A 24995-nucleotide genomic window follows, 5' to 3' on the forward strand; every position below is an offset into this window, starting at 1 on the left:
TCATGAGGGACTTTCGTTTTTCTTGGTCCATGGTGCTTCTCAACTGAACAACTATTTTATTTTATTTTATGTTAGAGACAGTCTCGCTATGTGACCCAGGCTGGAGTGCAGTGGCGCCACCTTGGCTCACTGCAACTTCCGCCTCCCAGGTTCAAGTGATTCTCCTGCCTCAGCCTTCCAAGTAGCTGGGATTACAGGCACCCACCACCTCGTCTGGCTAATTTTTGTATTTTTAGTAGAGACAGGGTTTCACCATGTTGGCCAGGCTGGTCTTGAACTCTGGCCTCAAGTGATCCGCCTGCCTTGGCCTCCCAAAGTGCTGGAATTAAGGTGTGAGCCACCTCACCCAGCCTGAATAACTTTATATATGTCAAAGTGCTCCAACAGTACAATTTCCAGCCATCCTTGATGAAGTTATGTGAGGAGGTAGCATAAGTTTGCTGGCTGATAAATCCATGAGAAATTGGCTGTTTGGCCAAATATAAAAAATTGACTTGTGTGTTAGTCTGTTTGGGCTCAAAAAAAAAAAAAAAAATACCATAGACTGGGTGACTTATAAACAACAGATTTTTGTTTTTTTTTTTTTTTCTCCCAACAGTTCTGAAGGCTGGGAAGTTCAAGATCAAGGCACTGGTAGATTCAGTGTCTGGTGAGGGCCTGCTCTCTGGTTCTTAGACGCACATCTGTTTCCTCGAGATGCCTTCATGTGGTGGAAGGGGCAAGGGACCTTGCTGGGGTCTCTTATAAGTGCTCTAATGAGCTAATTACTTTCCAAAGGCCCTGTCTCCTAATACTATCACCTTGCAGGTTAGAATTTCAACATAGAAATTTTGGGAAAGCAGTCCATTGCATTCTGCCCTCATGGTTCTCCAGATAACAGAAACAATAGAATATATATACATATGTAGAAGAAAATTTATGATGAGCGATTGACGCATGAGATTATGGAGGTTGAGAAGTCCCAGTCTACCTTCTGCAAGCTGGAGAACCAGGAAAGCCTGTGGTATAGTTCCAGTCCAAACCTGAAGGCCTAAGAACCAGGGAGGTCAATCTGGGTCTGAGAGCCCCGAGCTATATCTGCTCCGATATCTGCAGGCAGGAGGAGATGAATGACCCGGTTCAACAGGGAACGCATTTGTTCTTCTTCCACCTTTTTGTTCTATTCTTGTCCTTAAGGATTAGATGACCATCATATCAGTGAGGGGAGTCTTCTTTACTCAGTCTACTAACTCAAATGCTAATCTCTTCCAGAAACACCCTCACACACACATACCCAAAAATAATGTTTCACCAGCTTTCTGGGCAGCTCTTAACCTAGTCATGTTGACACATAAAATTCACCATCACAGCTTGTGAGTGTTTGGGGTCCTTAACCCTAAAGTTAAGCCACCTGTCACACCTGCAATCCCGGCACTTTGGGAGGCTGAGGCGGGTGGATCATGAGGTCAGGAGTTCAAGACCAGCCTGGCTAACATGGCGAAACCCCGTTTCTACTAAAAAAACAAAAAATTACCTGGGCATGGTGGCTCATGCCTGTAATCCCAGCTACTCGGGAGGCTGAGGCAGGAGAATCACCTGAACCCGGGAGGTGGAGGTTGCAGTGAGCCGAGATCGCGCCATTACACTCCAGCTTGGGCAACAAGAGTGAAACTCCGTCTCAAAAAAAAAAAAAAAGTTAAGCCACCTAGACTGCTGACCTGCAACATGAGCAGCCTCCTGGCAGGCAGGGGGAGGGGGGGAATATATTTATATAAATATAAATCTCTTCTTTTGGGAGATTTCTCATAGACAAGACTGAAGAAAGTTCTCATAGACAACAAACAAGACTATGAACAAGTAAACAGAAGACAGGAGATGACGTTAAAGTCAAACCTCACCAGAGGACACCAAAATCTAATCCAAAGATCTCAGAGACAAATAATAAACCTGACACTGAAGGGCTAAATCGGTCATCAGAGTTGGCTTATGTACCATCATTATTTGTGTAGGTTTAACCACGTGGATGCATTTCCTCACACTGATTTCAGCACTGGAAGGGAACACTTACTCATCATCTCTTTTCATAGATAAGGACACTGAGACCAAACGAGATTGAGTGAACTGACCAAGATCACACAGAACTGGCTAGAAACAAACTCCTTAGTGATTATACTTAAATTAGCATACATATGCCATACATGTAAAATAAGATATATAATATGTATGATGGTCATCCATGTTTAAAAAGGAGAGCAGGCCGGGCGCGGTGGCTCAGGCCTGTAATCCCAGCACTTTGGGAGGCCGAGACGGGCGGATCACGAGGTCAGGAGATCGAGATCATCCTGGCTAACACGGTGAAACCCCGTCTCTACTAAAAAATACAAAAAAACTAGCCGGGTGAGGTGGCGGGCGCCTGTAGTCCCAGCTACTCGGGAGGCTGAGGCAGGAGAATGGCGTAAACCCGGGAGGCGGAGCTTGCAGTGAGCTGAGATCTGGCCACTGCACTCCAGCCCGGGCGACAGAGCGAGACTCTGTCTCAAAAAAAAAAAAAAAAAAGGAGAGCAGCATCACGTGAACTTTCCACTAAAACCCGGGTGGCATCGGGGCAGGAGGACCTTGAATTAGGAAGCTAGAAGAGGGTGATGAGGCTGGCAAGTTAGCCACAGGCCGAGGATAGGCCAGCCAGGGAGTGGAGAGGCTGCAGGGGCCAAGGTTCAGGAAGTTCATAGCAGAAACAAGGCAAGACAACTGTGGCAGTAGATTGGGGATGTGACATCTACCAGAGACAGAAAACATGTGCTCTTTTCACTCATTTTGTTCAGCCAGGCTAGAGCTGTGCCTACCCCACAGCATGCCTTTGGAGCCTGAGGGAGACAGCAGTGTGCATTGGGGTCAGATAGATTACAGAAGCATCTCCCCTCCATGTTTTCCTCTCTCCTAAAGACTTTGCTTGTTAACTTTGGATTTACAGGTAACCAAGCCCATATGATGGCATTAGTTAATGACTGACTGCTGTTTTTTCTAAGCTGCTGTCAGGCAGATTTTACTAATTAATTTCATTTAAAATAGTGGTGTTCAAGCCTGACTGCATATTAAAGTCATCTGGGGAGCTTAGAAAAAACAAACAAACCGATGCCAGAGCCCCACCCCAATTAAATTCTGATTTAATTGGTCTAAGGTCCAAGCATTGATATGTTTGAAAAATTCCCCAGGTGATTCTAACAGGCAGCCAGGGTTGGAACCTGATTTAAAACATCAGGAAAAGTTTCAATGAACTAATTAATTGTTTTAAAACAGAACAGCATTGTTTTCTTCACATCTGGCAATGTAATTCATAAAACAATAATGAAATAATTTGCAGGATACAACGTCTTCATAGGATTTTCTCATTCTCATTTTTGCTAAGTCAACATATGGCTGAATTCAACAATCAATCTGATAACCGATGGTTCCACTAAAGCTTCTTATAGCTTCATTACCTTCTTTCTCCAAATCATATCACGAAGATTTGATAGAGTAACCACCTCCCTGGACCTTTATGTTGAGGTGTCTGGACAGCACAGAGACATGGTACTTAGAAAAGATTCCAGGACGCTTTGTTATCATTGGACTTTCTGTGCTATGGAAATTCAACACTGTGGGCTGCAATAATTAGTCATGTGGAACTCCTTCCTGCTTTTGTACCCTCTCACTTTTTACTTGGGCAGAAGGTTAAAAGTATTGCCTTCTAAGAAGTCCCATTCGGGCACCCCTCTCTCTCGCAAGAGAGAGAGCTGTTCTCCCTTCTCTTTCTTTTGCCTGTAAACCTCTGCTCCTAAACTCAAAAAAAAAAAAAAAAAAAAAAAAAAGTATTGCCTTCTTTTTCTCATCTCCTACCTCTTGTCTTTTTCTCTCATTTCCGATTCAGGCATTAGAGAAGATAAGGAGTTAGGAGTAGAAAGACTCACTGATTTATAGAACTGGGAGTGTAAGAAAAGGTCGTTAGTTCAACTACCATCTGAGACCAAGAGACTTCCCCAGGATCACACAGCTAGACAGTCCTGCAACTGGCCCCGGAAGTGGGGGCCTCGTTCCCCAGACCCATTCTGTTCAGGATACCAACTGGTTTTTCAAGACAGACTGAGCTCAAGGATGTTTGGGGGAGACTCCTCCTTCCCCGAGAGGTTCTCCATTCATCTTATCCTCGCCAAACGATATTCCTTCCGCTTGCTTCATTAACTGGCTCCATTTGTGAAGTCTTCTGCAACCCGCCCTGCTTAATTCGGGAAAAACAGCAGCATCTGTACATTCCTCCTTTCCTCCTCGCTCTTTAGCCCTGTGCTGCTAATGCTTGTGTTTTCTATTGTTACATGCTCTCCCTCGTTGATGTGCATTTATTGAATGCCTCCTGTTGTCAAACTTCTAATAGGAAATACGAAAACAGAAGACGCCTTCGCTTGGCTGGGTATGAACCCCTCTAGCCAGGCCCCGGGGTCTTGCCTGGTTTCGGTAGGGGCAGGCAGCGCAGGCCCGCGGGGAACGTACCCCGCGCCGCCCCGGGAGAGCGGGTGTGGGGCTGGATTGCAGGACTGGGCCTGGTGAAGCGTGAGCGCCCGCCGGCACGGAGGGGAGGCCCCAGCGGTGGGCGCCTGTTCCCAAGGCCGCGCGGAGGGAGGGGGCCAGCCCAGCCCGACTCGGCCGAGCTCCCGGGAGGCCACCAGTGGCCACAGCAAGAAGGCGGGCGCGCCGGGGGAGGGGCCTGGGGGAAGAGCGGGAGGGGTGGGCGGAAGGAGGAGAGGGAGGAGGAAAGACCCGCGGGTACGAGCTGGGAGGAGACACCCGGGAGAAGGCGGAGGAAAGGGCAGGAAGCGGGAGGGAACTGAAAAGAGGAGGAGGCTGAGGGGCGGAGCCGGGGGCTCCGGGAGAGAAGCCAGCGGAGGGGGTGGAGCCGGGCCCGGGGCGGAGCCGGGGAAGGGGAGGAGCCGGGGGAGAGGCCTCTACGGCCGCCACCGCTGCCGCCGGGGCGCGTTCTCCTCCTACCGGTCGGGTCCCCTGGGGCGTTCCCTCGGCTGCTGCTCCTCGGCGCGGTTCCTACCCGGCCGCTCCCCGAGGCGCGGGCTCTGGCGGCCGCGACCGACTAGGAAGCCCCGTGCACCGCCCGCGGGCCGCCGCCTCCCTGGGCGCGCGGGGCTGGCATGGAGCTCTTCCAAGCCAAGGACCACTACATCCTGCAGCAGGGCGAGCGCGCGCTGTGGTGCAGCCGCCGCGACGGCGGCCTCCAGCTCCGACCCGGTGAGGCTGGCGGTGTGGGCGGGGGGCGCCCCGGGCCAGTGCGGGGAGAGGAGGGGGCGCGGCCGGACCCCTCAGCCGGGCGGGAGGAGCAGCCTGCGGGCCTGGCGAGGCGGGGCGGGGCGGGCTGCGAGCACGCGAGCTGTCATTATTCCCTGACTGGAGGGAGCCTGGCCTTTCTCCGAGGGCAGCGCCGAGCCCCTGCCCCAATGCGGAGCAGAGGGGGCTGGCGACCCTCGTCCCTCCCACCGCGTCGCGCGGCCGCCCTTGGGGCTTGGGGCCCAGGCCGAGGGGAGGGGGTCCCCCCGGCAGAAAGTTCCAGCAAGGTGCGCCTGGCCTTAAAGGCCTCTTCCTCCTTGGAGTGGTTCTTACATGGCCTTCGCCAGAAGTTCTGGGTTCGAATTCGGATCTGGAGCGGTTGCGCTAGTTCCGTCGACGGCTCTGCTGGACACTTACTCCCTGTTGCCATCCCGTGTATTCTTGGTTCCTTATTATTAAAGGTGTGACTTCACTATGGTTACCTCATAGGCACTCGGTTTAAAGCCTTTGTCTTTGGCTTTAATACCGCAGCATAATTAAAATGTAATGTATAATTTTGAGATTTTTGTGTGACTTGATGTTGTGCGACACAAAATGTATTGTGGGTCCATGTTTGGTGTCATGTAAGCTGTTCGGAGAGGCTTAAGTCTACAATTATCTTGCTTTAGGAAAATGTGTGTGCAATCTGGTTTTAACGGAGCAGTCCCTGCCCTCAGAGCGCTGACAGTCCAGTTTCTTGTAAGATGGGGCTGCGTGGCACCTGCCCCTTTTGGCTTGCCAATCCTTCCCCCATATCACTCAGAGATTCTTTCACTCTCTGAGTGAGAGGATAGAGTTCTTTAAGGGAGGAGCCAGAGCTTTTCAGACTTACTTGTAATTCTTATGTGCAGTCTAGACAGAAGGATTACATGATATGAATTGAAAAGCATAAAAGGTTCAGATGAGCTTTTCAGATCACAGCGTGGTACCACTTATAGGATGGCTTTTAAGGACAGGCCCTTTAATATATTATTCCCAATCCCCACAACAACCTTACAGGACACGTGTGGGATCCTCTTTTTCAGGTGAGGAGAAAGGAGTGAGAGGTTATTAGTAACTCGTTCGGGGTCACAGCCTAGAGTCGAGACACTGACACAAGGCAGTTCTGTGACCTCCAGAACACATTTGGGCAGACCCCACTGCTTTCTTAGGAAAGCCTACTAGTTGCTTTGCCAGAGCAGTGAAGGATAACTTTTTTTTTTCCCGGGCTCTGTCTGTATTTTCTTGCTATTATGTTTTATTTCCTCTTTTTCAGAATGGAGAATAAACTCCTTGGCCCAGATAAAGTTCGTGATGATCTTGGGATAGAATTGTTGAAGATGGGCTAATTTTGGCCAGTCTTCTGTCATTCTCTTCTCTGATTTGACCATTTGCCTGGCTTTCTCTCCTTCTCTCCTTTCACTCCCCCAAATTTGGGTAAGGCTTCAGTACAGCCTGAAGTAAAGCAGATTTCAAAATTCTTAGGTTGTCAAAAGAGTCAACTTCTTGGATTCTAAAAGCTTAGACTGTTAGAGCTGGATGGGACTTAAGATCGTCTCCAACTCATCTGACAACAAACTTTTCTACACCCTAGTTTCTTCAACTATAAAGGCTAACCTGCGCCTAGATTCTTTAATGAAGCCATGCAGTTTGGATTACTGTTTATCCAAAGTCCACGTCAGAAGGCAAATTTAAAACTTTTTTTGGGGAGTAAAGTAGCTATAGCCTTTGCACTTGAGATTATCATACTTTTTAGAATATCGCGGGCCACAGACCAAGGAGATCAAATGTCTAGAGGAAGGAAGAGGTCATATTTCAGAAGTGACAGCCAGTTTTGATCTTAAAGTGTTCAGGATAGCCAGGGAATAAAGAATCCCATGCACTTACTTGATTTTCTCATAGTTTATCCTGTCCGGGACTGAAGATCCTTTCTAACTAATGGCTATTTAAGAATGGCATTTTAATTGAATAAGTGCTTTTCAGATCTTTTTCTATATATGGAATCATTTAACATTCTCTTTATTTTATTGGACTTTTCCCATCTGCTTTTTCCCCTCTGTTTTGCTGCTGTTTGTAGTGACAGCATTTAAAATCTTTCATTGTTTCCTACTGGTTGTTTAGCTGAATAGATTACTGACTAAGTCCTTTTCTTTTTTAAAAGGGCAGTATTGTAAGCTCGAAAAAGCTTGTGGGCATCGTGGTTTTTACATTTGTGGCTATTGAACAACCCGAAACAAGAGTTTTCCTTTTTCTAAAGACATCAGAAGGATAAGTAATGATGATATTTAAGATTAAAATACTCATTTAGCCTGGAATGTTTGTTACTGTCATCCCCTTTTCCTACCTAGTTCATTCTATAAGACCCAGCTCAGATGCTACCCCTCATCCTTGGGGCAGAATTATTGGCCACCTTTATTATAGTGTTTCCAGGCATTTTCTACACTTAGTGCACACTTCAGTTCTAACCCTATGCATCATCATATAATAAAAGTTTGCCTACTTCTTCCCCAGTGGGAAGTCCAGTGTGTTCCCCAAGGCAAGGGCTGTATTTACTCCTCATCTTGGTGTCTCTAGGCTTTAGAGTACTTAGGACACAGAAGGCGTTTTTGCTTGAGTTGAGCTGAATTAAAGTTAAGTCTAAGTTCTCTCTCAGTAATATCATTGCCTTAGAAATAAGATGTTGTATTATGTTTGTTGCTCTTTTTAGGCCTGTTTTTTGGGGGGACGGGGAAGGGGCGGGGCGGGGCGGGCAGGCGGTGGACAGAGTCTTGCTCTGTTTCCTAGGCTGAAGTGCGGTGGTGTGATCTCGGCTTACTGCAACCTCCGCCTCCCGGATTCAAGTGATTCTCCTGCCTCAGACTCCCGAGTAGCCGGGACTACAGGTGTGTGCCACCTCACCCAGCTAATTTTTGTATTTTTTGATAGAGTTGGGGTTTCACCATGTTGGCCAGGCTGGTCTCAAACCCCTGACCTCAGGTGATCGCCCACCTCGGCCTCCCAAAGTACTGGGATTACAGGCTTGACCCACTGCACCCGGCCTCTTTTTAGGGCTGTTTTGAATATATTTTAATTGGAGTGGAAAATCTCTATCCATTTAGATAAAGAAATATGAGGAAAGGTACACCTGCACTTACTTGTATTGTATTTCTATCTGATGTAGCATTATCTCATTATCTTTTTTTTTTTTTTTTCTTCTGAGACAGGGTCTTGCTCTGTCACCCAGGCTGGAGTGCAGTGGCGTGATCATGGCTTGCTGTAGCCCCTATCTCCTGGGGTCAAGCTATTCCTCCCACCTCAGCCCCCCAAGTAGCTGGGACTACAGGTGTGTGCTACCACACCTGTAATTTTTTTTTTTTTTTGGTAGAGATGGAGTCTCACTGTATCACTCAAGCTGATCATGGCCTCCTGGGCTCAAGTGATCCTCCCACCTTGGCCTCCCAAAGTGCTGGAATTACGGGCATGAGCCACCACACTGGGCTTTTAAAATATCTTTTTGGTAATATTCCTTACTTTCCTCTTTAACATTATTTAAACTTTTTCAGTTTTTTTTTTTCTCCCAGCTAAAAAACCGAGTATTGTTTTTTTTCTGGTGTTTCTAATTTTTTTAAGGGTAGTGAGTAATCTGTATTCATACATAGCACTGTTTTTTGATAGATGCTTTTGTCTATTGTAAGATAATGACTCCCAGAGAAAAATATTTTGGTTCTTTCCTTTCCTTTTCTTTTTTTTTTTTTTTTTTTGAGATGGAGTTTTGCTCTTGTGGCCCAAGCTGGAGTGCAATGGCGTGATCTCGGCTCACTGTAACCTCCGCCTCCCAGGTTCAAGCCATTATCCTGTCTCAGCCTCCTGAGTAGCTGGGACTGTAGGCACCTGTCACCACACCTGGCAAGTTTTTGTATTTTTACTAGAGACAGGGTTTTGCCATGTTGGCCAGGCTGGTCTCGGACTCCTGACCTCAGGTGATCCACCTGCCCTGGCCTCCCAAGGTGCTGGGATTACAGGCGTGAGCCACCAGGCCCGCCCTGGTTATTTTATTTTCTACAGGGAAGATGATAAAGCACTGTGTAAACATTCAGTAATCTTTTGAGAGTAGAGTCTAATATCTCAGGATAAGAATTGTAATTTAAAGACTCAAAAAGAAATATAATACAATCCACTTTGAGGGAATGGTAATATGGTCTTATCTCTTTGGTCTTAAGATTGCTTCCCCAGTCCTTGTGGCTTTGTCTGATATGACAGTATTATATAATTTATAGCTGTGTGTAAATTATATAATAATTCACATTCTGTTCTGAGACTGAGTGACCAAGAAGAGATCTCAAAGCATCTGTCATACATATAACATTCATAAACTTAGAAACTATATATGGAAAGGTGATACTGTAATTGATGAATCCCAGTGAACTTTTTCTTTTTGAGATGGAGTCTCGTTCTGTTGCCAGGCTAGAGTGCAGTGGCGTGATCTTGGCTCACTGCAACCTCTGCCTCCCGGGTTCAAGCAATTCTCCTGCCTCAGCCTCCCCAGTAGCTGGGACTACAGGCATGCGCCACCATGCCCGGCTAATTTTTTGTATTTTTGGTAGAGATGGGGTTTCACCATGTTGGCCAGGATGCTCTCGATCTCTTGACCTTGTGATCCGCCTGCCTCGGCCTCCCAAAGTGCTGGGATTACAGGCGTGAGCCACCGTGCCCAGCCTGAACATTTTTTTTTTGAGGAGTACTAGGTATTAGTTAGAATTCACAGAAACATTAAAAAATTTTCCTGTTCTTCTCAGAGTTAATTTTTGATAATGAAATTATTTTTACTATGTTATATGAGGTTAACTTTTTTGAATGAGAAATCATAATTATGGAATTGAAATCCACCTGGAATTTTTTTTTGAGGAATCATTTTTGTGAAATGATTCTGTTTATTTGGAGTTTTGTGGCATTTGGTATTTACTTTTTTAAAAAAGGAGTTTGAACTTAATCTTTTTAAAAAATTATGTTTGTGGCTAGGCATGGTGGCTCACGCCTGTAATCCCAGCACTTTGGAAGGCTGAGGTGGATGGATCACCTGAGGTCAGGAGTTCAAGACCAGCCTGGCCAACATGGTAAAACCCCGTTTCTACTGAAAATACAAAAATTAGCCGGGTGTGGTGGCGGGCCTGTAATCCAGCTACTCGGGAGGCTGAGACATGAGAATCGCTTGAACCTGGGAGGCAGAGGTTGCAGTGAGCTGAGATGGCGCCACTGTATTCTAACCTGGGCAGCAGAGTGAGACTGTTTCAGAAAAAAAATATTGTGTTTACTAAAAATTTGCAAATTACCATGACAAAATTTAATAGGGCACTTTAAATTACATATTAAATATGTTTACAAAATGTTTCTAATCATTTTTGTTGTTGAATAACCAGTTTTTTTCTTAGTGTATTTAGTCTTCAGTTTTTATAATGGGTTACTAGTTTTATATCTTGTACTACTTTTTACTCTATATTTTATATTGCTGACAGGCTAACAGTTGAATAGATCTGTATGTTTATTTTTATGCTTGTACATATTTATATGACTGTACATTTATTTCCCATTTGAAGGTAGAAAAGACTTATCTTTACCATGTTTTCACCCACCACTCATTTTTGGCTTAAATAAAAGAAGACAAGTGGTTTTGTGTGTGTGTGTGTGTGTGTGTGTGTAGACAGTCTTGCTCTGTCGCCCAGGCTGGAGTGTTGTGGCATGATCTTTGCCCACTGCAACCTCGGCCCCCAGGTTTCAAGCGATTCTTGTGCTGCAGCCTCCTGAGTATCTGGGACTACAGGTGCCTGCCACCACGCCCGGCTAATTTTTTGTGTTTTTAGTAGAGACAGGGTTTCACCACATTGCCCACGCTGGTCTCGAACTTCTGAGCTCAGGCATTCCGCCTGCCTCGGCCTCCCAAAGTGCTGGGATTGCAGGCGTGAGCCACCATGCCTGGCAGGAGGACAAGGTCTTTCTAAGGTAACTGACAATTTTTGGGATCAGGTTTTACAGATTGAGGGAGGTTTTTGTGTGTATTTTGTTGTCTACATCATTACCTGAGATTAAGAGCAGCTAATAATAACAGCTTTTATTTCTTGAGCGATTTTCTTTTCTTTCTTTCTTTCTTTCTTTTTTTTTTTTTTTTTTTTTTGAGACAGAGGTTTGCTCTGTTGCCCAGGCTGGAGTACAGTGGCATGATCTCGGCTCACTGCAATCTTTGCTTCCCGGGTTCAAGCAATTCCCTTTGCCTCAGCCTCCTGAGTAGCTGGGATTACTGGCGACTGCCACCATGCCTGGCTAATTTTTGTACTTTTAGTAGAGACGGGGTTTTGCCATATTGGCCAAGTTGGTCTTGAACTCCTGACCTCAGGTGATCTGCCCGCTTCGGCCTCCCAAAAGTGCTGGGATTACAGGTGTGAGCCACCGCGACTGGCCTGTAATCCCAGCTGCAACTGAGTACTTTTCTGAGCCAGACACTGTTCCGTGACGTTTACATGTGTTATTTCATTTCATCTCCACAGTAAACCTTGGGAGGAGGGTTTCATTATTATCCTCATTTTACAGATGAGGAAACTGAGGCACAGAGAAGTAATTTGACCAAGTTCACAGAGGGAGAGCCAGGCTCTAACCCAGTGTTTGACTGTAATACCAGGTTTTCCTCAGTATTGACAAAAACGTTTTATGAACCTTTCTACCTTCTTGACTAGAAAGTGATAGGATTTATATTTTCAGGGGTAATAGCTGAAATGTATCTTTAGCTATCCTAATCATTATAGTGTAGCCTGTATAGAGAATTAAATAGCCTCTCAAATGTCAAAGCGAGCACATTGAGGAAGGCGCTATGTAGAAAGAAAAGGCTAATAATGTGATAACTGATTTGTTCATTGACCCTATGCCTGCACTGACTTTCTTGCAAAATTCATATAGTTACAGGGAATGTTGTTATGTAATGAATTGACTAGTAGTAGTTTTTCCAGCTACCGTCAGTTGATCTGGTTTCTCCTCTTGAGTGTTTGGAACATCTGCAGTTTGGGAAGGGAATAGATACAGGGTAGATCTTTGAGCAGAAACATTGATATGTTACTCATTGGGAACTATTTCCTCCAGGAATGAGCAACCTGAAGCCTTTCTCAGTGTAGCTTTTCACCAGTCCTAGATCCAATTTCATAGACATCCTTTCAGAGCATGCACAGCAGAGGTGAAATGGAGGAGAAGCCTGTAGGGCAAAACTACCTTCAAAGAAGGGAGAGCCTTTGTAGAATCACTGGTTCCTAGACACTTGTGTTTTGGCCAGGCCCTGGCCAGCAGAGGCCAAGACTTGCCAAAGGCATGCTTTAGAGGAGAGGTAGTATCAAGTTTTGTTTTTTTTTTTTTTTAGTAGATTGTGAAGGTGCCAGAAACTAAGGTGTACTGACAGCTTAGTCTTTGGGGAACCTGGCTGCATTGGTTCAGGTCCCTGCTTGTCCCACTTGCCTGGCCTAAACACCCCCCGGCATGGAGAAAGAGGACGAGACTCATCACCTGGCCCATAGCAGGTTTTCTGTGAAAGTTGAATGAATTGAAATAATTCTAGTCCCTGGTCTACCTTGTATAGTTTGAGCAGCAAAGGGGTTATAGGGAAGTTTAAAGGGAGAATATAAGAACAAAAGACTAAAACACACTGCCTCTCTTGACACCTAAAAAAGTCGTGCAAATTTCTCACTGTCATTTTATTCAGTGAAGTAGGAATTTCACTCTTAAGCCTGTGGAATTCATTAAATTTATTTTCTTTCTGAATAAAAATAAATGGGACCCATAGACTTCTTAATTTTTTCCAAACCAGCCCTTGGGCAGAGAAGGTTGTTGTTGCTAATTTTAGTGATGGAATTTTTATGATGGAATTTGTTCATGTATTTGCAGATAATACTGGACTACTTGAAAATCAAACTAGTTTGATCTTGGGAGGCCGAGACGGGCAGAACACGAGGTCAGGAGATCGAGACCATCCTGGCTAACACGGTGAAACCCCGTCTCTACTAAAAAAAATACAAAAAACTAGCCGGGCGAGGTGGCGGGCACCTGTATTCCCAGCTACTCGGGAGGCTGAGGCAGGAGAATGGCCTGAACCCGGGAAGTGGAGCTTGCAGTGAGCTGAGATCCGGCCACTGCACTCCAGCCTGGGTGACAGAGCGAGACTCTGTCTCAAAAAAAACAAAACAAAACAAAACAAAAAACTAGTTTGATCAAACTAGTTTGGAGTATATCCCAACACACTGCCATGTTTCTTGGGTGCATTATGAATGCATCACCCAAGGATTTATCTAACCTTTGTTTGAGGTGGTTGTTACTTTCAGGTTCTTGAGGTAATGAGTTTGGAAAGTTGTGATTTAAGCTGTACTTCCTTTTTCATTCCCAAACCGTGATTTTTCGTTTTTTTTTAAATAATAGAGATGGGGGTCTCACTATGTTGGCCAGGTTACTCTTGAACTCCTGGCCTCAAGCAGTCCTCCTGCTCAACCTCCCAAAGTTCTCGGATTACAGGCATGAGCCACTGCACCCAGTAGCAGAATCAATGTGCTGTTGATTCAATACATTCTCAGAATCATAGTCCAACCTTGTTTTGGCATGGTTTTATGGGGAATTAAATGCATTAGAACTTTACAAACTGTATTACTACCTACCTCTTTGTGTGTCTTTTTGTAAATGGTTCTATTCCTGTTCAAATATATTTTAAAACATAACCTTTAAAAATCTACCTTTGCAAACAGAGGTTTGAGAAGTAGCAGCAATGTCACAGAGCCTCTAGTCAATCTAAGTCCTTAGCTGATGTAAGTTGTAGTCATTATATGTCAGCTGCCCATAATTGAGCTGAGGAGAACGTTTGAATCAGTATGTTTAACAACATAGGGAAATAATGATTGTTAAAGGTTATCAGTAGCTATTGATAACACATTAAGTGATAATGTATAAATAATATTTGTAAAGTGAGGATGAACACTGAACATTCAGCATTATAGTACCTTCGCAAGACTTACTGGTGGCATCTTAATTAAATCACATGTTTTTAGGATGACTCATTTTCTGGTTGTTGGAGACTCTTAAGGGATCTGCTTTCATTCACAAAATAGCATCCACACAGGTTGATTTTAGGTCAGTGTTCCCTGATTTTGTTTTTTCATTTAGGTTATTTTATTTTAATTTCAGGTTCCTTCAAGTTTACCCTTGCATTTTTTAAACTTGATAGTGGGATACTTTAAAATACTGAGGCAGTTTTCTTTATGAATCTCATTCTTTGAAACAGCTTTTCACTTTGAAGTTAACCCTGAATTTCAAATTTCACAATTTCTGCAATGTCAATATGGATGATTTGAAGCAGTTATCTAACTGAAATGTTAGGAAATTAAAAACATCCCATAATGCTCTCAATTTTAGTAATTTGCAGGTATAATATTGATGTTTCGCAGTATCATTATACATTGTTTTTATAACAGATATAAACATTCTCCTATTTCCAGCTTAAAGAATGTCCTCCCAGGGAGCAACTGTGTTGGGTGGACCTGGGAGTTTAGAAGAGTAACAGTCTCTTTTCTAGGCAGGGACTTCCAGAATTCATCTGTGTAGCTGTGTCATTTACTCCCATTTGCACCTTCCAAATACTTTTCTTGAAGAAGCAGCCCTTACCCCCCAACATCTAACTAATTTAGTATTATATTTATTTCTCCTAACAAATTACACCACCTAAAATTCTGTGGGCCGGGCGCAGTGGCTTATGCCTGTAATCCCAGCCACTTTGGGAGGCTGAGGTGGGCAGATCACCTGAGGTCAGTAGTTTGAGACCTGCCTGGCCAACATGGTGAAATCGTGTCTCTACTGAAAATGCAGAAATTAGCCAGACGTGGTGGCGAGCGCCTGTAATCCTGCTACTCGGGAGACTGAGGCAGGAGAATCGCTGGAACCCGGGAGGCGGAGGTTGCAGTGAGCCGAGATCGCACCATTGCACTCCAGCCTGGGCAACAAGAGCGAAACTCTCTCTCAAAAAAAAAAAAAAAAAAAAAATTCTTTGAAGTTGTTTAATCCTTTTACAAACAGTTGTTGAAGACCTGTCTGCTAGGCATATGCCAAAGTAAAAAGATACTTAAAACACTATCCCCATCCTGGCAGAGGATGTGGCCTGATGGAGGAGAGACACACATTCTATAGAGGCAGATACCCTGATGGAGCTGTAGCATAGAGCCATTTGAGGTCAAGTAAAATGGCAAATCCTAGACCTGATCAGGTTTGAAGGTAGCTTTCTGTTGATGAGGACCTGTGGTGGTAGGATGACTGTACAAACAATCGTGGATGGGATAGAGTAAATAAATTTTGAAAACAAGTTTCAGGAAAAGATAGGAAATTTTTTTTTTTTTTTTTTTTTTTTTTTTGAGATGGAGTCTCGCTCTGTTGCCCAGGCTGGAGTGCAGTGGTGTGATCTCGGCTCACTGCAATCTCTGCCTCCCGGGTTCAAGCGATTCTCCTGCCTCAGCCTCCCAAGTACCTGGGATTACAGGCATGCACCACCGCGCCTGGCTAATTTTTGTATTTTTAGTAGAGATGGGGTTTCACCATGTTGGTCAGGCTGGTCTCGAACTCCTGACCTTGTGATCTGCCCGCCTCGGCCTCCCAGAGTGCTGGGATTACAGGCTTGAGCCACCATGCCCGGCCAGGAAATTATTTAAACACCAACTGGGAGAAAGGTTACATCTATTTAATGATGGAATTGCTAATTTTACGCTTCTCTGTTAATAGCTCTAAAATGAGGAAAGGAAAATACTGATTCTTAGCTCATCTGTGCTTTGATTTAGCTCTCAAAATCCTGTTTTTGAAAGTGATATCAAAAGACAGTTTTGGGGACAGCAAAAGGTGAGGGGTATATCCCAACACATTGCTATATTTCTTGGGTGATGCATTATGAATACATCACCCAAGGATTTATCTAATCTTTGTTTGAGGTGGTTGTTACTGTCAGATTCTTAAGGTAATGAGTTTGGAAAGTTGTAATTTAAGCTGTACTTCCTTTTTCATTCCCAAACCATGATTTTTCGTTTTTTTAAAATAATAGAGACGGGGTCTCACTATGTTGGCCAGGTTAGTCTTGAACTCCTGGCTTCAAGCAGTCCTCCTGCTCAACCTCCCAAAGTTCTCGGATTACAGGCATGAGCCACTGCACCCAGCCCAAACCATGACTTTTAAATGTGTAGGTTTCCTATACTGGTATTAAGTGGTATACAGGTAAGTTGATCTCTTTCATAATTGTGTTCATTTCCATCAGGTCCTCCTAGGCTGAAATGACCTAATTACATTGTGTGACCTTTCATGAAAGTCCTTTTCTTTAGTTGTCCTCTGTTCTTTTTTGAGTTGCTTTGGGTCTTTTCTTGAGATGCGACAGTTAGGACTTTATGCTTCGTATAGAGAATCAACAATTTTGTGTTTGGATATTATGTAAGAACCAATTTCTAATTTCCTTCATGATGATCAAAACTTTGTGGCTGTCTTGCTGTGCTGTAATTAGATCCCTTTTTAAGTAAAAATGTCTAGAATTTTTTATTTTTTTTTTGAGACAGGGTCTTGCTCTGTCACCCAGGCTGGAATGTGGGATAGCTCACTGCAGCCTTGAACTTCTGGGCTCGGGTGATCCTCCCGCCTCAGCCTCCTGAGTAACTAGGATTACAGGTGGGTGCCACCACACCTGGCAAATTTTTTTTTTATTTATTATTTTTTATAGAGACAGAGTCTCGCTATATTGTCCAGGCTGGTCTCAAACCCCTGGGCTCAAGTGATCCTCCTCTCTGGGCCGTCCAAAGTGCTGGGATTACAGATATGAGCTGATGTGCCTGGCCTGGAAATTAAGTTTCTTTTCTAGGTGGTATCTCTAATCTTTTAAATATTCTTGTTACTTTTTGAAGTGTATTTCCTTCTGCTAGTTCAGACCAGCTTTTATGCCACCTCCCCATATTATGAGATCTTTATGCAGTTTATATTACTTTATAACATGAGAGTTTAAAGTTGTATGTGCTACAGGCGTCATCTTTCAGTCAGACTGATAAGACCAAGTTACTAATACAGGTCCTTCCCAGTGACCTATAATCATGTGCACTAGTGATTCTCAAGCTGGCTGTACATTAGAATCACCAGGGGGAGATTTAAAGAATACCTATTCCAGGGCCCTGCCCTAACCAATTGAGACCATCTCTGATGCTCAGGGATTAGTACTATAAAGCTCCTAGATGATGGTAATGAGCAGCCAGCACTGATAACCACTGAGTTAGATTTAAGACTGGGGAATCACCAGCTGCTAGACCTTCTAAATTGGATTAGCTCTTTAGCTTATGGAATGCTGGAGAATAATTACCGTTAGAGAGTTCAAGGAAATGTGTATCAAACTTTGCATTTATAAGATAGCACCTGAATCAAATTATTCCTTAACCTGTTTTCCTGGCCTAATTAAATTCTGAGAATTAAAGCATAGATGAGCTAACTATTGGAACTTTTAGTTTCTCATTCTAAAACCCTTTTCCTCATCTGTTTGATTTTGTGTTGGTGATTGTCTTTTTAGAGCAGTAATATCCTTTGTCTTTAGCAGGAAATGAAATATGGGTCTGATTATTTATACATACCCTGATACCTTTTTTTTTTTCTTTTAAGACACAGTGAAAGTGCCTATAAGCTTCAGCAGCTGTGCTTTAAAACCCAGGCTTGTTCTTGGGCTGAGGGAGTGCCTTCATTCTTCCATCTTGGAATGAGTGACTCATGCTCTGTGCAGGCACACAGTACTTAATCAGTTGTTTTCTGTGTACCAGGAAGAGGAGGGCATATGAAAATAGAAGCCATGTACTGCCAAATGGATCTGCAATAAGAGTGGAAATGTTGACCTGATAGGTCAAACAATTGAGCTTATTGCAAATACTTATGACTTCGGGTGTATGTTACATTATTATTTCACTAAAATTTGGCATTATTTCAAAAATGCTATACTCTTATAAGCAACCCTTCCTTATAGATAACGTTGATGATCTTAACTTTTACAATTTGTGAATTAAAATTTTTTTTTGAATTTGTATGCCGCATTAGAGTATACCTTCTGAAGGAAAGATCAGAAAACAATACATTTGTTGGATTAGATCAGTTACATGGTTATTCTTTGCAGAAGGATAGTATGAGTCTGCTGGCCATTTTCTCTGCCATTCCAGTGCCTTCTGTCCCCAGAGTAGCCATTAATATGGTCAGTAGGATATCCACTACTAAGGGCAATTGCTGCTTATGCCTGGACTAATACTATCTACACATGTCCTCTGTACGGACAGACTCTTTAATGCCAACTTGTTTTATTTCTTTAGTGAAAAACCACAGATTTTAAACACATACACACATTTTGAAGTGTCAGCTGTATGCCAGGCGCTATACCAGGCAGCAAAGTCAGAGCAGCTCGACACGACACACATAGTCTCCCTTCTTGTGTCAATTACAGTACCTGCTTCAGGACTTCCTCTATCGTCTTGTGTCTCTTATCTCTATATTAGTATGAGAAGTTATGTGCACCTGCTAGAGTTTTCAAGATAATATAAAGATTTCAAGATAATTTAAATTGCCCAGGCCAGGCATGGTGGCTCATGCCTGTAATCCCAGCATTGTGGGAGGCTGATGGGGGAGGATCACTTGAGTCCAGGAGTTTGAGATCAGCCTGGGCAATATAGATAGACCTTATCCCTACTAAAAAAAAAAAAAAAAAAAGTTTAAAAAAAAAATGAGCTGAACATCATGGTGTGTGCCTGTATTCCCAGCTGCTTGGGAGGCTGAGGTGAGAGGATCGATTGAGTTCAGGAGTTGGAGGCTGCAGTTAGTTATGATCATGCTACTGCACTTCAGTCTGGGTAACAGAGTGAGACCTTGTCTCAAGGGAAAAAAAAACATTGCCCAGAAGTTTTAGGTGAGTCTTTCATTTTAAGAAACCATATTCTCATGATGTATTATATTTATTGAAAGATAAATGCGTTTATTATTAAAAGCACCTGAAATTAAAAATCCAAGCTCATTCCTGGTTTGTATAAAAGAAGAAAATAAATACATAAATAAAAGTGCCTGCATAGCAAAGACTGATATTTTGGGGCTAACTTCAAAAACAATAAAAACTTAGGATGGTATTCTTATTACAAGTCAATGAAAATAAGCAATTGGTAGGAAAAATTTAGTTTTACTCTTTGATGCTTTTTAAAAATTTTGTTCAATAACTATTGAATGAGTGCCTGTTATGCTGGACTGCAGGTATATAGTGGTAAACTGTAAATTGCCATAGAATTAAATAAACTGATAGAGGGGTTCAGACTTAATCGTTTATCTTTATTTCTTTTTTTTTTTTTTTTTTTTTTTGAGATAGGGTCTCACTTTGTCACCCAGGCTGGAGTGCAGTGGCGTGATCATGGGTCACTGTATCCCTGACCTCCTGGGCTCAGGTGATCCTCCCACTTTAGCCTCCTGGGTGGCTGGAACTACAGGTGCCTGGCTAATTTTTTGTAGAAATGGTGTTTCACCATGTTGCCCAGACTGGTCTTGAACTCCTGGGCTCAAGCAATCTGCGTGTCTCAGCCTCCCAAAGTGTTGGTTTACAGGTGTGAGTACCACACCCAGCCAATAGTCTGTCTTTTCATTGGTTAGTTGAAACTGTTTACATTTATTGTAACTATAAATGTATTAGAAGTTATTTCTACCTTTTATTTATGTTTTCCATTTATTATGCTTTCTTTATTTGTATTGCTCCTGCCATTTTCCCCCATTTTCTACTGGATGACTGAAATGTTGTCAGGTATCTTTCTGTTGCTCATTAAAAGTTACACTTTCTATTTATATTCTTCTGTAGTTTCCCCAGCCTTAGGACCTCATACTTATTCACATATGGAACTGGAGTTTACCAGTATCCATGTCTTTCCCAAGCATGTTTTTTACCTCCCTTGAGATTCTACCTTTTCTAGATTCTCCATCTCTCATGTGTCTGTAGGGGGTGTGGGGCGGGGGAGGAAGTTTGCAGTCATGCTTGATTTACCATTTGAACCAGAATTTGGTTGTTGGGACTGAATGCTGGATGCCCAGTTTTATGCTGTTTCAGAGCTGCAGGTCAGTGTTTCCCATTCTGAGAAAATAGAATTCTGGGGCATATCTAGGCATTAAGATATTTCCATGAAGCATTTATTACTCTGAGAAGGCATTCAGGAATTATGGGTCTACCATGAGGTTTAGTAATTGAAAAATGTATTGAAGTTGGGTTTTTTCTTTCATACTTTTTTCTTTTTTTTTTGAGGCGGAGTTTCGCTCTTTCGCCCAGGCTGGAATGCAGTGGCACCATCTTGGCTCATTGCAACCTCTGCCTTCCAGTTTGAAGTGATTCTCCTGCCTCAGCCTCCCGTGCCTGGAATTACAGGCGCCCACCACCACATCCAGCTAATTTTTGTGTTTTTAATAGAGACAGGGTTTCACCATGTTGGCCAGGCTGGTCTTCAAACTCCTGACCTCATCATCCACCTGCCTCGGCCTCCCAAAGTGCTGGGATCACAGGCGTGAGCCACTGTGCCTGGCCCCATACATTTTTATTTTAAGCCGTATGAAGACCCTAAAAAAATTATGGAGAGGTTACCGAATGGTAGGAGCCTGGAGTTTTAAATACATACACGTTTCTCAACTTGAGGTGAAAGTTATTAACATTTATTATGTGACAGATGCTGGGCACTTTTCACATAATGCATGTAATCCTCATGAAAACCTGGGACTACAGGTGTCCGGCTAAGTTAGATGGAATTCTGTTTACAAAGGAGGAAACTGAAGGTGAGAGGGATTCAGAGACTGTAGTAGAGCGAGGATTCTTCACCCAGCACACCAAATGCAGACTGCATCTATAGCACATCCAAGTAGCTGAATTCTGTCCAGCTTTCCAGTTCTACAGTCAGCCCCAGTCCTAGCACATTCTTACCTGTAACCTGACTCTCTGGCTTCAGGCCCCTTCACGTTCATCCTCTACACATTTGTCCTGTGTTCTATCTCAAATCCAAATCTGCCCTGCTGGAGGAGGCGGCTCCTAATTTTACTACCTGTTGTCCGGCCGAGTGGGTTCCTGTTTAGTTCTTCAGCCTCATTCTTCCTGCTCCCTGTCTTATTCTGCATGGCCAGCAGTACCGAACTATTTAGAGTCTTCTTTGCCTTCAGTAGACATCTGAGTGTCTGTTATGTGTTAAGCAGCCTGCTAGAGGCCAACAACAGTTTTTATTTATTATTATTATTTTTTGAGACGGAGTCTCACTGTGTTGCCCAGGCTGGAGTGCATTAGTGAGATCTCAGCTCACTGCAACCTCTGCCTCTCAGGTTCAAGCGATTCTCCCACCTGGGCCTCCCAAGTAGCTGGGAGTACAGGTGCCCCCCACCACGGCTGGCTAATTTTTGTATTTTTAGTAGAGATGGGGTTTTACCGTGTTGACCAGACTGGTCTTGAACTCCTGACCTCAAGTGATCTGCCCTCCTCAGCCTCCCAAAGTGCTGGGATTACAGGCATGAGCCACTGCGCTTGGCCAGACAACAGCTTTTTCAATGATCCAGATGGCGAAGGCCTTGGCCCTGGGCAAGGATAGTAGCAGTGGGAGTCAAGAGAAGTGAAAGATTCATCAGTTGTTGGGGAGATACAACCAATAGGACTTGGTGAAAAAAAAAGGCATTTTGGAGTACCTGGGATGATGGTCCTGTGCTGAAAGCCCCATACAAATATGAGAGGATTGCACCAGAGATAATTTGGTAGGGAAACTTACGGTATTAGAAAGAGCCCTGGTCTGACTGGGTGCGGTAGCTCACGCCTGTAATCCCAGCACTTTGAGAGGCCGAGGTGCGTGGGTCACCTGAGCCTGGGAGTTTGAGACCAGTCTGACCAATATGACCAAACCTCGTCTCTACTAAAAATACAAAATTAGCCAGGTGTGGTGGCGCATGCCTGTAATGCCAGCTACTTGGGAGGTTGAGGCAAGAGAATTGCTTGAACCTGGGAGGTGGAGGTTGTGGTGAGCCGAGATTGTGCCATTATACTCCAGCCTGGGCCACAAGAACAAAACTCCATCTGAAAAAAAAAAAAAAAGAGCTCTAGTCTGAGAGTGGGAAAGTGTTTTGATGTTAACAAGCTGTGCAGTGTTGGGCAGTTACTTTACCTATGCCAGCCTTAATGTCTTTGTCTCAAATAGCCTGGATGAGATGACTTTACTTTTGCCACCATAAGTAGTAAATCCTTCCAACCTGACTCTATGATGACTTTATCTTTTGCCACTTTAAGTAGTAAATCCTTCCAGCATGATTCTGTGCAAATTATCTGATTTCAACTTGCCTCCACTTTCTACATCATATGTTTACCCGTCCATTTGGGAGCTTTCTGTGTACCATGCACTGGGAACAGAAGCTTGAGGAGACAAGGTCTAAATGAGCTTCCTTTTCTTGATGAATTCCTGTTCAGTCAAGGAGGCAGGCAAGTCAGTAATGACATATGGACTAAACCAAAGTAAGGTGCCATGATGGGAATATGCGCAGGGTTTAGGGGATCCACATGAGAGAGTCTGGTCAGCTCTGCTGGGTGTGGGTGGAGTGGGGAATGTGGCCGGGAAGAGGACTGACCCTTGTTCTAAGTCTGGAATGAAGGGCAGGCAGAAGTGGGTGGGGAGTCGCATTCCGGGCCCAGGCTGCACATAGTTCAGGATGACTGAAGGCTAGGTTGCTGGGGGTGGGGGGCAGGAGGGGGATGGAGAGGACTAACCCATGCAGGGTCTCACAAGCCTTTCCAAGGAATTTGGACTTTATTCCCAAGGCTGTGGGAGTTGGACTGGTAGTTAGCAATATTCATATTTATCCCTTTTTAATGCCTAATGTGTTTCTTTCACAATATTAATGTTATACCAACTAGACTTTAGGGTAAAAGGTATTATTTGAAATAAAACCAGTTATTACATCCTGATAAGCAGAGCAGTTCACCAGGAAAATATAATAATCCTGAAAGATATAAAAATAAGGAAGAAAATAAAGCATGAGATTTTAAAAAGTAAGACCTCTCTCAAAAACTAACAGGTGAAGCAGTCAGAAAAATTAGCAGGTACGTAGAGGAGTTGGACAAAATTCACAAGGTTGTACCAGAAACCAAAGTTTCATTAAGTATTTCTCCTTACACTGTGGTTTTGTTTTCTCTTCTATTCTGTTTTAGTGCTATTAATGCTGATCTCTTTATACGAAATTGATTTGATGACCCACTAATGGATTGACTCCCCCCCTTTTTCTTGACAACACTGAATTTAAAAATATACATACATTTCAAGCGCACATAGAACACTTGCAAATTGACTTTCCAAATTCCTTTCCCACACCTAGCCTCCAGTGCCCCATTACTCCTCCGTCCTTCCCCTTGCTAAAACAAAGACGACTTTGACTCCTGTTTTTACTGAGTCAAGGGCATAGGATATACTCGTCTGCTTCTCTTCTCCATTTCTATGTTTAGACTTTCATCTTTTCTTCCAGACTTAGAAGAAACAGATAGTATCTTCTTTCCTTTCCAAGGTTAACTTTTATACCTGTAGCTTTTTTTTTTTGTCACCTGTCTTCTTTTCCTTATTCAACATCTTATCTCTTTCTTGTTTTTGCTTTTTTGTTTTTTTGAGATGGAGTCTCGCTCTGTCCCCCAGGCTAGAGTGCAGTGGCACCATCAGAGCTCCCTGCAGCCTCAAATTCCTGGGCTTGAGTGATCCTCCTGCCTCAGCCTCCTGAGTAGCTGGGACTACAGGTGGATGCCACCACACCTGGCTAATATTTTGTAGAGACAGGGGATCTTGCTGTGTTGCCCAAGCTGGTCTCAAACCCCTGACCTCAAGTAATCCTCCTGCCTCAGTCTCCTAAAATGCTGGGATTATAGGCTTGAGCCACTGAGCCTAGTCTCTCCTCTTGTTCTTAAATCCAGTTGTTTCTTCTTGATTATCTCATCATGAACTCAGTCTTATGGGTTTAACTGGTTTTCATTCTGGACTACTAATGACTATTGTTTTTAGTCATTAGACTACAACACAGACTTTTTAAATAGTTTTTTTCTAGTTTTTTTTTTTTTTAAGTTGAAATCTTATTTTCTTGACTGGATGATGCATTTACATGGTTCACAATGCCAAAGATGGAAAAGGGTATTGAATGAGGAGGTTCTCATCAGCCCTTCCTCTCAGCTGCTGTATGCCGTATCCTTTCTGCCATGCTCCCTCTTGCTCTTCTCACTCATATCCTCATCCATTCCCACTCAGGAGAGAATAGTTGTCTCAGTGTCATCTTTGATTTGCCCTCTCCCTGTCCTCCACATAGCTTCTTCTGAGGACTTTCATGTTTATCTCCTCCTGTGGATTCTTCACCCACTACCAGCTTACTCCCTAAGCTCTTTTCTTTTTCTTTCTTTTTTAATCTTTTTTTTTGTTATTTTTTCTTTTCTTTTTTTTTTTCTCGAGCTCTTTTCTCCATGACCTTTCATGTCATTTCAGGCCAAGACTTTTGCAGTAATCCAAGTGGGTTTCTTACTCCCAATCTCCACCTATTTTCAAATACTATTTCATGAAACTTTTGTTTCTGGTACCTGCATACATCTATGTGTTCACTAGGTCTTGATGTAAAAGTATCTCTTACGATGGACCTTCTAAATGATT

The 24995-nt window shown here is 43.6% G+C and overlaps 2 protein-coding genes across 4 annotated transcripts in view; one reads left to right on the forward strand and one right to left on the reverse strand.

Annotated features, from left to right (window-relative positions):
* RGS10 (regulator of G protein signaling 10) overlaps positions 1 to 24995 on the reverse strand; it is a 738227-nt gene that overhangs the window by 224642 nt on the left and 488590 nt on the right. The window lies entirely within an intron of this gene.
* The window catches only part of INPP5F (inositol polyphosphate-5-phosphatase F), a 102292-nt gene continuing 81561 nt past the window's right edge, over positions 4265 to 24995 (forward strand). Inside the window, exon 1 of one of the 2 annotated variants that reach the window (XM_050803930.1) lies at positions 4265 to 4423. In XM_050803930.1, coding sequence (XP_050659887.1) covers positions 4360 to 4423 — 64 coding nt within the window. In that variant the 5' untranslated portion in view covers positions 4265 to 4359. Of the gene's footprint in view, positions 4424 to 4946; positions 5251 to 24995 lie in introns of those variants that run through there. The other variant, XM_050803929.1, reaches the window with a different exon arrangement.

The sequence above is a fragment of the Macaca thibetana genome, chromosome 9, assembly GCF_024542745.1.
Source record: "Macaca thibetana thibetana isolate TM-01 chromosome 9, ASM2454274v1, whole genome shotgun sequence".
Lineage (NCBI taxonomy): Eukaryota > Metazoa > Chordata > Mammalia > Primates > Cercopithecidae > Macaca > Macaca thibetana.